This window comes from Chiloscyllium punctatum, chromosome 1 (assembly GCF_047496795.1).
Source record: "Chiloscyllium punctatum isolate Juve2018m chromosome 1, sChiPun1.3, whole genome shotgun sequence".
NCBI lineage: Eukaryota > Metazoa > Chordata > Chondrichthyes > Orectolobiformes > Hemiscylliidae > Chiloscyllium > Chiloscyllium punctatum.
Window position 1 is genome coordinate 133,492,121 of NC_092739.1, and position 12,750 is coordinate 133,504,870.

A 12,750-nucleotide genomic window follows, 5' to 3' on the forward strand; every position below is an offset into this window, starting at 1 on the left:
TTTGGGTCAAGTGGAATCTTTGTTCTGAGGAAGGGTCACTCAACCCAAACCCAGGCAGATGGAACTAGTGCTTAGTTTGGGAACATGGTCAGCATGGTCTAGTTGGACTGAGGGGTCACGCTAAATGACTCTGAAATACTTGCTAACTGAATTGCAGTTTTCCTTCATGAATATACCCCAATGGCCTCTCTAAGCAAATCCTTCATTCAGCTCAATATGATTGTGCATATTCGGGTCTCAGACATGTTCCAGCTCTAATTCCATCATTAAAGTTCATTCTGGAACTCAGATTGCGCAGTGGGCTAGTCATCATCGACCGCTTTTTACACACACACACATATGTTAAAGTCCCTTCCCAAAAAATGACCTCTAAATAAATCAGCCAAAAGGAAAACGAATTAAAGATTATTCACCCCACCCCCACAAACCCCCTGAACCTACTGTAAACTCTACAACCAAGATTAAATCAAAAATGATGCACACAGCCACTCACACGGTCCCATTACAAAAGTTTTGTTTAATCATCTCCGGCTCCTCAAACAAGGGCCCGATCATATAAGGAAAATAGACAGGTTCATCTGGGGAAGGATTTCACACACAGTCAATCAAACAGGCCAAGACTTAAACCGCCTCCGTTTATAGCTCTCTTCGCTCAGAAAGGACTTTCTCGGAATCAAACTTCTATCTGTTCTATTTTTAAAACAAACTTCTAAACTGCCTTTCTCCTCCCGCGCGCCTCAAACGAACCCGCTGCACCCATCTCTGCGCATGCGCAAGGCCAGCTGCCACCGGGCCGCATATTTTAGTTCATAATCCCGCCCACTAAGCGGGGTCTCCTATTACTATCGGTCCACTTAAATGTCAATCATCAGCCTGGCGTGTTTTGAATGGACGGGCGTCCTGTAGACCATGAAGGTGGCAGAGTATGTGTTTTACCATTCTGTTCTGAGGTTTCGTCACTGGCTTTTCATCTCGTCGCTGAAATTTAATTAACTTATTCAATTAAATCATGCAACAGGAATTTATGTTTTGAAAGGTCTATATTTTATTTTGTGTTGCGATTAGGAGTTTGATAAGTGTGAAAGGGTCAAGTGGAATCTTTGTTCTGTGTGTTGAATGTTGTCCCGCGGATGGAGAGCTGGCTGTAGAGTGAAAGCTCCTCTCAGTGTTTGACAGTGAAGGGAATTGAGTGGAGGAGGTCCTACGCCATGGCTCTTCTCAGAGGTAAGTCAGTCTGAGTATAACAACGTTTATATCTATCTGCTTGGATCGTAGAGTGACAAACAAAGAAAATCATTCTTATAAGCATCATAAAATGCTGGCACTTTGCAGCAATTGTGTTGACTTTGAATATGGAATAAAATTCGCCCCCGGTGTAATCCAATTGCATCCTTGAACTTTGTTCCATTTGAACAACTTCCATTCATACATTTGTGGAGAGCGCATGTCAACTTCAGCGGAGCTGCGATCCAAACTGCTAACGTTTGAAGAGATGATAGGAGTCGCTTTTAAAGCTTTTTGAAGTTTTAAGATGGGACTGTGTGGACTGGCATTGAAGCAAAGGCGAGAATGGGAATTCTGAAACCTCATTCCTGATGAAGGGCTTTTGCCCAAAACGTCGATTTTCCTGCTGCCTGACCTGCTGTGCTTTTCCAACACCACACTCTCGACTCTCCAGCATCTGCAGTCCTCACTTTCGCTTAGTTCTGAAGAGTCCATGGACCCCTCATGTTAACACTGCTTTCTCTCCATAGATGCTGCCAGACGTTTTGCGTTTTCACAACTTTTTTTTATTTTTGTTTCTGATTTCCAGCTTTCGCAGTTCTTTGGTTTTTTTTGTGAGTGTGCAGTATTGAAAAAATATATTGCAGGTCCATTTAATCAGGAAATTGTGTTCATTTTTAAAGAGTGGCTTTCTTTTTAAAGAGAAGCTATTCACTAAGCAACTAACATGAATAAATATGTACAGGACATGACTGACGATTGTAACTTTTTGATGTTTTTCTACTGGCCACTGAATTAGTTTAGTTATATCCTGAAATGTAATTTTGTATTTCAGAATGGACATTGATGTCACAAGACTTCTTTTAGTGTCAGCCTGCCATAAACGATTAGGGAATTAGATTTGTGATTGTTTTAACAAACAATTGATTTCAAGAGGCAAAAAGGTTACTGATGGTGGTAATCAAAAAGTTTGGTTTTGGTGGAATGTTAGCTGTTAGCTGTGGAGAGAATGCATTGGCTAAAGGTACAACAGATCCACCAAAAGAAGATTTATTGTTTTTGCTGGAAATCTTGCACTTACAAATACTTTGTCTTGTTCTAAAATAAACGTAGTTTTATATGTTTTCCAAATTGCAACCATGTTTCTTTTTTTTTTATTCATTTGTGGGATGTGGGTGTCACTGGCTGGCGAGCATTTATTGCCCATCCGTAGTTGTCCTTGAGAAGAGGTGGTGGGCTCTTGAACCACTGCAGTCCACCTGCTGTGGGTTGACTCACAATATTATTAGAAAGGGAATTGCAGGATTTTGACCCAGTGACCGTGAAGGAATGGTGATATATTTCCAAATCAGGATGATAAGTGGCTTGGAAGGGAATTTGAGGGTGGTGGTGATCCCATATCTGTTGCCCATAGATATCCCATATATCTATATCCCATATATCTGATGGAAGGTGGTCAAGAATGTGGAAGGTGCTGCCTGAGAATCTTTGCTCAATTTGTGCAATGCGTCTTGTAGATCGTACACACTGCCGCTACTGAGCATTGATGTTGGAGGGAGTGGATATTTGTGGATGTAGTGCCAATGAAGCAGACTACCTTGTCCTGGATGGTGTTAAGCTTTCTACGTGTTGTTGGGGCTGCATTCATCCAAGCAAATGGGGAGTATTCCATCACACTCCTGATTGCGACTTGTAGATGGTGGACAGACTTTGAGGAGTCAGGAGGTGAGCTACTCACAGTATTTCTAGCTTCTGACCTGCTCTTGTAGCCACTGCATTTATGTGAGTCGTCCAACTGAGTTTTTTGTGAAAGATGATTGACACTTGTGATCCAATCGTACAAGACTATTTGTCTGAAATAATAATTAGATTATACAATATCAGTTGTTTTTCAATCAATTTCTTTTTTTAAATTCATTTTAGCTGGGTTTCCCCTTTATAGTAGAGATCTTCCAGAAGCAATGAACTGGGCATTATTAGTGATTTATATGCTGTTAATATTTCCCAAATTGTTGGCAGACTTGAAGAGTGTAGATTTGTAATTCTGAGGAGTGAGAAAGACAGAACTTTAAATCTAATAATTGTAGCTATGATTTGTTTTAAAAAGAGATTATCAAAATATGTTCCAATTTTAAAAGTGGAACTCTGAGATTGATATATCCATTAGTAACAGAAAATGTTCATATTTTGATTTTTTTTTTGCACCAGTATGTTCAACCTTCCAGTTGTTGTTTCCTCCAATTTGGAATTCTGTATACAGCGACATATTATATATGCAGTGGTTCAAGAAGGTGGCTCACTACAGCCTTCTCAAGAGCAACTGCCTATATTTATTGCAGGCTTGTGGGAGCATTTAACAGGAATTTTACCCCATTTGAAATTTGAGTTGCTCAGTTCTGGATTTTAAAGAAGACATTTGGAAGAAAATAAATTTGTATTTCTAAAGCATCTTGTATGACCTCATCATAAAGTCCTTCACAGCCAGCAATTTGCTGTGGAAATTTCTCAGCACAGGGAAATGTGGCAGACAAATTGGTCTCCCAAATACCAATGAGATATGACAAGATATTGCTACAGGACTACATACTGCACAGAAATTAACTATTCAACCCATCCAGTCCATGCTGGCATTTGTGCCCTATTGAGCTTTATCCCATCCTTCCTTATCTGACTCTTTTCAGCATGCCCTTCTATTCTCTTTTCTAACTTTCTCTTAAAAGCATGTTTTCAACCCAACTACTCTGTAATTCTCACTGCCCACTGATTAAACAAGTTTCTTGAGAATTGTCTATTTTCTTTGGTAACTATCTTGTATTGATGACCTCTAATTTTGTTTGTTATTTTACTTCATAAATGCAAATGAGATAACATTAAAAACACTATATAAATGTATAAAAGATACACCAGGTACCTAAGCACCATTAAATAAAATTCAACACCGATTCACAAAATGAGACATTAGGGCAGACTGCCAAAGGTTTTAAACAGCATCTTGAAGAAGAAACAAGAAGGTAGAGACAAGAAATTTGCAGAGAAAATTGGGGATCATGGCTTCAACAACCAACGGCATGGTTGACATTAGTTGAGCAATTAAAATCAGTGAGCAAAAAGGGGACGTGCAGATGTCTGGGAGTGTTGTCGAAGTAGAGGAAACTGCACAGGTAAGGAAGGGCCACTAGGGTCCTAAAAATGAGGAATAAAAATTTTAAATTACAGCTTTGCTCAGCTTGGACATCAGTGAAGTTCAGGAGCAATAGATAATGGGACATGGTAACATGGTAGACTTTAGTTTTTGGATGGTAGATAATGGAAAGCTGGTCAGGTGTGTGATGGAAAAGTCAAGTCTAGAAGTAAAGAACGGATGAAGGTATTAGCAGTAGATGAACTGAGGCGAGGTAATGTTATAAGGTGGAAATACACAGTCTTGGCATGGGCTATATGCTTGGAAACTCATTGTGGGATCAGATATAATAGGAAAGTTATGAATGATCTGATTCAGCAGCAAATAGCTGTTAAGGAGCAGGATCAAGTTAGTGACAAAAGGTGTTTTTTGCAATGGTTTCAGTCTTTCTTAATATTTAAAACTAAAATACTGCAGATATTGGGAATCTAAAATAAAAACAGTGCTAGAGAAATTCAGCAAGTCTGGCAACATTTTTAGAGAGGGAAATAGAGTTGACGTGCTGAGTCCAATGAACTTTATTTGGAACATCAATATTTAGAGGTGTACAAAGTTAAAAATCACACAACACCAGGTTATAGTCCAACAGGTTTAATTGGAAGCACACTAGCTTTCGGAGCGACGCTCCTTCATCAGATGATTGTGGAGGGCTCGATCGTATCACAGAATTTATAGCAAAAATTTGCAGTGTGATGTAACTGAAATTATACATTGAAGAATTGATTGTCTGTTAAGCCTTTCATCTGTTAGACTACAATGATAGTTTCACTTCTTTCATATATAAATCACAAAATCCTTTTTTTTAAAGTTGCGTTCTCGGGTTAGCTGTTAACAATGGTGATAGCTAGACAATATGTTGAAGGTGTTAGCCCCTTGTGTTCTCTATCTATGACCTGATGTTTAGATTGATTCCAATCTAAAAAGTGATATAACAGAGTTTTACATAAATTCATGCAGTTTTTGAGCTCAGACTTCTACATGAATGTATGTAGTTTTTGAGCAAAGTGCAATGTAACTCTGCAAGTACAAAAAAATTCACCACACAAAATATATGTGTGCATGTGGGTCTTTGTCTGTGTGTGTCTGTCTGGGGTGGGGGTTGTGAGTGTGAGAAAGTGTATGTGTGTGTGTGTAGTGAGTACAGAGTGTCTTAAATCTGTGAGGGGGTTGGGGCACACTTCAGTGGTCGAGGACATTCAGCCTCGGACCTTCGGGTGACCATCCTCCAAGGTGGACTTCGGGACAGGCAGCAGAGGAAAGTGGCCGATCGGTGGCTGATAGCTTAGTTCGGTACCGATAAGGAGGGCCTCAACCGGGACCTTCGGTTCATGTCACATTACAGGTGATCACCATTGCACTACACACACACACACACACACACAGATATTCCTACACACACACACACTCTCACATACACACGGACACAGGTACACACAGACGCGCACACAGACACCCACACACACCCTTATAGAGACACACACTCCCACACATGCACCCCCTCACAGACTTAAGACACTCTGCACTCACTACACACGCACACACACACTTTCTCACACTCACAACCCCCACCCCAGACAGACAGACAAAGACCCACATGCACACATATATTTTGTGTGGTGAATTTTTTTGTACTTGCAGAGTTACATTGCACTTTGCTCAAAAACGACATACATTCATGTAGAACTGAGCTCAAAAACTGCATGAATTTATGTAAAACTCTGTTATCTCACTTTTTAGATTGGAATCAATCTAAACATCAGGTCATAGACCGAGAACACAAGGGGCTAACACCTTCAACATATTGTCTAGCTATCACCATTGTTAACAGCTAACTCGAGAATGCAGCTTTAAAAAAAAGGGTTTTGTGATTTACACATGAAAGAAATGAAACTATCACTGTATTCTAACAGATGAAAGGCTTAACAGATAATCAATTTTTCAGTGTATAATTTCAGTTACATCACACTGCAAATTTTTGCTATAAATTCTGTGTTACGATCGAGCCCTCCACAATCATCTGATGAAGGAGCGTCGCTCCGAAAGCCAGTGTGCTTCCAATTAAACCTGTTGGACTATAACCTGGTGTTGTGTGATTTTTAACTTTGTACACCCCAGTTCAACACCGGCATCCCTGAATCATAGTTAGAGGTGATTATCTTATGTTGACTACTGGATGAGTAAAAAACAGTCGAACAATTTAGAAATAATAGCCAGAGTTGGGGGAGGGTGGTCAATGTCATAAAATCATAGAGCTCTACAGCGCAAAAAAAACTGGCCCTTTGGCCTATCAAGTCTGCGCCCATTAGAAATGAGTGCCTGGATATTCTAATCCCATTTTCCAGCATTTGCTTCATACCCACAACAACTGCATGCAAGGTTATGTTGGTCGAGTTGGGAAATTGGTTTGCAAATGTTTCGTCCCCTTTCTAGGTGACATCCTCAGTGCTTGGCCTCCGGTGAAGCGCTGCTGTACCATGTCAGTTGGAATTTATTTGATTTTGACCACTGCAACTGGAAACTGCAAACTGCACCTGGAAGCAGCAGGAACAAAACCAACTAAATTCCAACTCAGTATAGCAGCTCTTCACAGGAGGCTACACTGCACTGAGGATGTTACCTAGAAAGGCATGAAATGTCTGCAAACCAACTTCCCAGCTCAGCAAACATACCCACACCAACTGCAACCAGCACATGAGCTACAAATCTTTACACAAACCTCGATAACCTTGCATGCCTCAGCATTGCAAGAACACTTGTGAATACTTCCTAAATATTGACGGTTTCTGTCTCTATCACTCATGCAGGCAGTGATTTCCAGGTCCCACCACTGCCTGTGTGAAAACTAATAAATGTCTCTCTAAACCACTTGCCTCTTACCTTAAATCTGTGTCCCCTCATCATTAATCCCTCCAAAAGATGAAAAGGTTTTTCCTATTTATCCTGTCTATGCTGCCTATATCTTTACTTATCTCAAACATATCCCCCTTCAGCCTTTCCATCTCCCAGTGTGGAAATCATTATCTTTCATGTGTTTTAATCAGAAACAGAAAAAATTACCATGTACAGAAAAGAATTGGTTAATCATTTGGGAAAGATCAGCAAGTTCCAGGTTTACTTCAATCTCCAGCTAGTGTAGAAACATTTATATTGGGCAAATGTTTCTCCAAAGCCTTGTAAAATAGCTGAGACAACAATAGCATTTTCAGCAACAAAAATAGAATTTGCTGAAAAGCTCAGCAAGTCTGGCAGCATTTGTGAAGAGAAGTCCAGTGACTCTTCCTCAGAACTGGTATTTTCAGTGTTGTGATTTATGACCTGGCTTCTGTTCACAAATTAGCATAGTTTGCAACATTGGTGATTATCATTTTTCACATGCTTATCAGAAGGGATAATCTCTTTCACAGGTTATTTTAAATACTGAATGTATGAATAATTTTTTTGCAATGGCTTCTCTGAAGTAAAATTTAGCCTTTTTTGAAATATCAAATGGATTCAGTCATTTTTAAGCCTTCTTTCATAAACCAAAGTTCACTGGTTTATTTGTTTTACTTCCTCACCCACCCCACTGATAAAAAGTGAGCCAGTCAACAACTTTAGATCCATTATTGTTGTCAAATGTAGGTCCACAGTCCTGAGGTCAGATATTTGTCTACGTTTGCAATTTTTTTCAAGAGTATTGGGGGATTTCACAAGTTGCCAACATGTTCAGTGTGAGAAGGGGAGGAGCTGCTGACTGTTGTTCCCGTGGGTAAGGAATGGTCGAGACTGCTGCTATTGCAAAGGTCTTTTTAATAACAACAGTTGCTATCGAATGTACAATGTTGGAAGAGGCCATCAGGTGTGAAACAGGGTAAAAAAAATTCATTTGAGTTAGCCCTACACTTTGAGGGAGAATCAGCTATTGAATGTACACTGGAAAGAAAAAGTATATGGTGTTGTAAGTAGCATTGCAAATACTGGAGACAGTTCACCCTTTAACTTAGTTCTTGTCTTTAACACATGATCCCTTTACTTGAACTCTTGATTTTACAAACATTCACTGGAGCTTTAGGGCACTGGAGGAAATGACTGATGCCAGAAATGGGAAGTTCTTATTACTGTGCTAAAAGTTTAAATACGTCATCCAAAACAGTTAATATTAGCTGAAATAGTAAGATTCCAAGAAGAAAATAGCAAGTGAAATGTCACAAAAAATATATAGGTATGCTAACCCACTTTAGGTCAGTCATCCAGAAGACAAGGTGGTGACATAGTGGTAATGTCACTGAACTAATAATGCTGAGGTCCAGGCTAATGCTCTGGAGACACAGAACAAAGAGCACTACAGCACAGGAACAGGCCTTTCGGTCCTCCAAACCAGTGCACCACATTTTGCTCTTCTATACTAAAACTGTTTTCACTTACAAGATCCATATACCACTATTCCCTTCCTATTCATATATTTGTTTAAGTGATTCTTGAATGTTGCTATTGTGTCTGCTTTCACTGCCTTCTTTGACAACATATTCCAGGCACTCACCATGCTTTGTGTGAAAAACGTGTCTCGCACATCTTTTAAATTTCCCCCCCCCTCACACCTTGAACCTGTGTCCGCTAGTAATTCACCCCTCCACCCTGAGAAAAACCCTCATACTTTCTGTGCTATTCACAATCTTATACACTTCTACTAGGTTGCCCCTCAACCTCCTGCATTCCAGTGAAAACAAACCCAGTCTATCCAAACTTTCCTCAGAACTAAAATCCTCCATACCAGGCAACATCCTGGTAAACCTTTTGTGTACCCTCTCCAAAGCATCCACGTTCTTCTAATAGTGTGGTGTCTAGAACTGTATACGATATACCAAGTGTCGCCGAACAATATTCTGTAAGACTGCAGCGCAAATTGTCTATTGTTATACTTAATGCCTCTTCCAATGAAGATAAGCATACCATAAGCCTTTTTTACTACCTTATGTACCTGTGCTGCCAACTTCAGTAATCTGTGGACCTGCACACCCAAATCCCTTTGTATATCAATACCCATCGGGGTTCTGCCATTCATAGAGTCATAGAAATGTACAGCACAGAAACAGACCCTTTGGTCCAACTTGTGCATGCCACCCAGATATCCTAACCTAATCAAACCCTGTTTGCCAGCACTTGGCCCATATCCCTCTAAACCCTTCTTATTCATATACCCATCCAGGTGCCTCTTAAATGTTGTAATTGTACTAGCCTCCACCACTTCCTCTGGCAGCTCCTTCCATACATGCGCCACTCTCTGCGTGAAAAAGTTGCCCCTTAGGTCCCTTTTTAATTAGTCCCCTCTCGCCATAAACCTATGCTGTTTAATTCGAGACTCCTCCACTCCAGAGAAAAATAGCTTGTCTATTTATCCTATCCATGCCCTTCAAGATTTTATAAACCTCTATAAGGTCACCCCTCAGCCTCCTCCAGGGAAAACAGCCCCAGTCTATTCAGCCTCTCCCTGTAGCTCAAATCCTCCAACCCTGGCAACATCCTTGTAAATCTTTCCTGAACCCTTTCAAGTTTTAAAACATCTTTCCTATAGGAGGGAGACCAGAACTGCACACAATATTCCAACAGTGGCCTAACTAATGTCCTGTATAGCCGCAGCATGATCTCCCAATTCCTATACTCAATGCTCTGTCCAATAAAGCAAAGCATACCAAATTCTGCCTTCACTATCCTATCTACCTGTGACTCCACTTTAAAGGAACTATGAACCTGCACTTCAAGGTCTGTTTGTTCAGCAGCATCCCCAGGACCTTACCATTAAATGTATAAGTCCTGCTCTGATTTGCCTTTCCAAAATGCAGCACCTCATGTTTATCTAAGTTAAATTCCATTTGCCACTGCTCAGCCCATTGGCCCATCTGATCAAGTTCCCGTTGTACTTTGAGGTACTTCATTGTGCACTACGCCTCCAATTTCACCTGTACTTGACCTTCCAAAATGCATCACCTCATATTTATCCGCATTAAACTCTATCTGCCATTTTGCTTCCCATGCCCCCAACTGATCGACATCTTGCTGTATCCTCTGACACTCCTCCTCACTAACCATAACTCCTCCAATCTATCATCCACAAACTTTCTAATTAAACCAGCTACGTTTTCCTCCAAATCATTTATGTAGATCACGAACAGCGAAGATCCAAGCACCAATCTTCAAGCACTGTTGGTTCTTTTTCCTTCAAGATTGTAAGAAGAATTTTCTAGTTAGGGCTATCAGTGGTCCATATGTGATAGATTTCATATATTTTTAAAAGATCTTTTTTAGCACAGAGCACAAATGCTTGTTCTCATCATTCGCTTGTTTTAATATTTACATTTGCTGTCTCTAATTTGTGCAAATAAGGAAATATCAAAAGATCATGTAAAATGCAATGTGGAATAGCTTGTATACAATAAATATTTGAAACTAGTAAAGAATATGTTCAATGGAGATGATGAAACTGGAATCAGGAAAACTGTGATGGACAGGTGCGACTGCAGCCAACAGATGGAAAGGATGCAACAATGAGAGGGAGAAACATATCTGACCTCTTCCTAACCAATCTGCTCACTGCAGATGCAACTGTCTGTGATATTATCAGCAAAAGTGATCACCACACAGTCCTGCCTTCAAATTAAGAATAGCATCTTGTGTGACTAAATGGGGCAGACTTTGAACAGATCTAGCAACTCAAGACTGGGTATCCATGAGCTGCTGTGGGCTATCAACAGCAGCAGAATTTACTCCAGCACAATCTGTAACCTCATGGCTCAGCATATCCCCAACTCATCCATTACCATCAAGCCATGGGATCAACCCTGGTTCAATAGAAAGTGCAGGAGGACATGCCAGGAGCAGCATTAGGCATACCTAAAAATGAGGTGTCAGACTGGTGATGCTGCCAAACAGGACATGCCTATCTGCCAAACAGCATAAACAATAAGTGATACACAGAAGTAAGCGATTCTACAACCAAAGGATCAAATTGGGTTAGATTCCCAATAGATTGGAAACAGGCCCTTCGGCCCACAAGTCCACACCAACCCTCCGAAGAGTAACCCACCCAGACCCATTTCCCTCTGACTAATGCACCTAACACTACGGGCAATTTAGCATGCCCAATCCACCTGACCTGCACATCTTTGGACTGTGGGAGAAAACCAGAGCACCCGGAGGAAACCCACGCAGACACGGGGAGAATGTGCAAACTCCACAATGACAGTCGTCCAAGGCTGGAATTGAACCTGGAACCCCTGACGTTGTGAGGCTGCAGTGCTAACCACTGTGCCACCCTTAAATCTAAATCCTGTAGTTTTGCCACATCCAATCGTGAATGGTGGTGGATAGTTAAACAACTCACTGGTGAAGGTGGCTCCACAATTATCCCCATCCTCAATGATGGAAGAACCCAACACATCAATGCAAAAGAAAAGGCTGAAGAATTCACTGCAATCTTCAGCCAGAAGTAACAAGTGTATGATCCATCTCCGCCACCTCCAGTGGTCCCCAGTATTGTAGATACCAGTCTTTGGCCAATTCAGTTCAATTCACATGATATCAAGAAACAATTGGAGTCTCTGGACACTGCTTTGAGCCCTGATAACATTCAAGCAATAGTACTGAAGACTTGTGCTCCCCTAGCCAAGCTCTTGCAGTATTGTTGCAACGCTGGTATCTACTCAACAATGTGTAAGTGACTCCCATGAGTGATTTTTATTTTAAGAAAGCTTTCTTCCAATGAATGTACATTAAAGATGGAGATTATCATAGTTGTAGATATGGAAATAGAGGGTTTTGGGATTTTTACTCATGGTCATATCAGACAATTGAAGTTGCAAGCCATTGGTTTGGTTTGGCTTGAGTGAACAGTCCGGCTGGGGTAGGAATGAAAAACAAAAATGTTTCCATTGCCAATGAGCAATTGAAACAGTTAATTGAATACATTATAATGTTTTAAAAAGAAGTTAAGAATTGAAATAGTAAATGTCAACAAAGTGTCAAAGTGTCCTGAAGTTTTTCACCTGCTGTCCATCCCTTAACTGATGAATCAGAACTCCATCTTGAACACCAGTCTGAAGAAATGCTGAAGATGACAAAGACACAATCTACTCTGGGTAGGAGCTCCAATGTCCATCATTACTGTCTAAAGACCTAAAGGACAAAGCTGGTAGAATTGGTCTGTGACAAGTGGTCAGGGGGAAAAGAAAATCTACTTAACTTTGTCCTCACCAATCTACTTGATGCATATGCACAGTTTCAATAGGAGTGACCACCACACAATTCTTGTGGAGAGAGGATCTAGAGACCAGAAATCCATGAAGCAATGTGGGCCATCAGCAATAGCAAAA

At 40.6% G+C, this 12,750-nt stretch overlaps 1 protein-coding gene and 1 non-coding gene across 2 annotated transcripts in view; one reads left to right on the plus strand and one right to left on the minus strand.

Annotated features, from left to right (window-relative positions):
• Nucleotides 1-232: 232 nt before the first annotated feature.
• On the minus strand, nt 233-319 carry LOC140483108 (small Cajal body-specific RNA 18). The gene has a single exon (XR_011961896.1).
• Nucleotides 320-1,123: 804 nt separating this feature from the next.
• The window catches only part of acaa2 (acetyl-CoA acyltransferase 2), a 64,058-nt gene continuing 52,431 nt past the window's right edge, over nt 1,124-12,750 (plus strand). Inside the window, exon 1 of the mRNA XM_072574464.1 lies at nt 1,124-1,224. Coding sequence (XP_072430565.1) covers nt 1,209-1,224 — 16 coding nt within the window. The 5' untranslated portion in view covers nt 1,124-1,208. The remainder of the gene's footprint in view (nt 1,225-12,750) is intronic.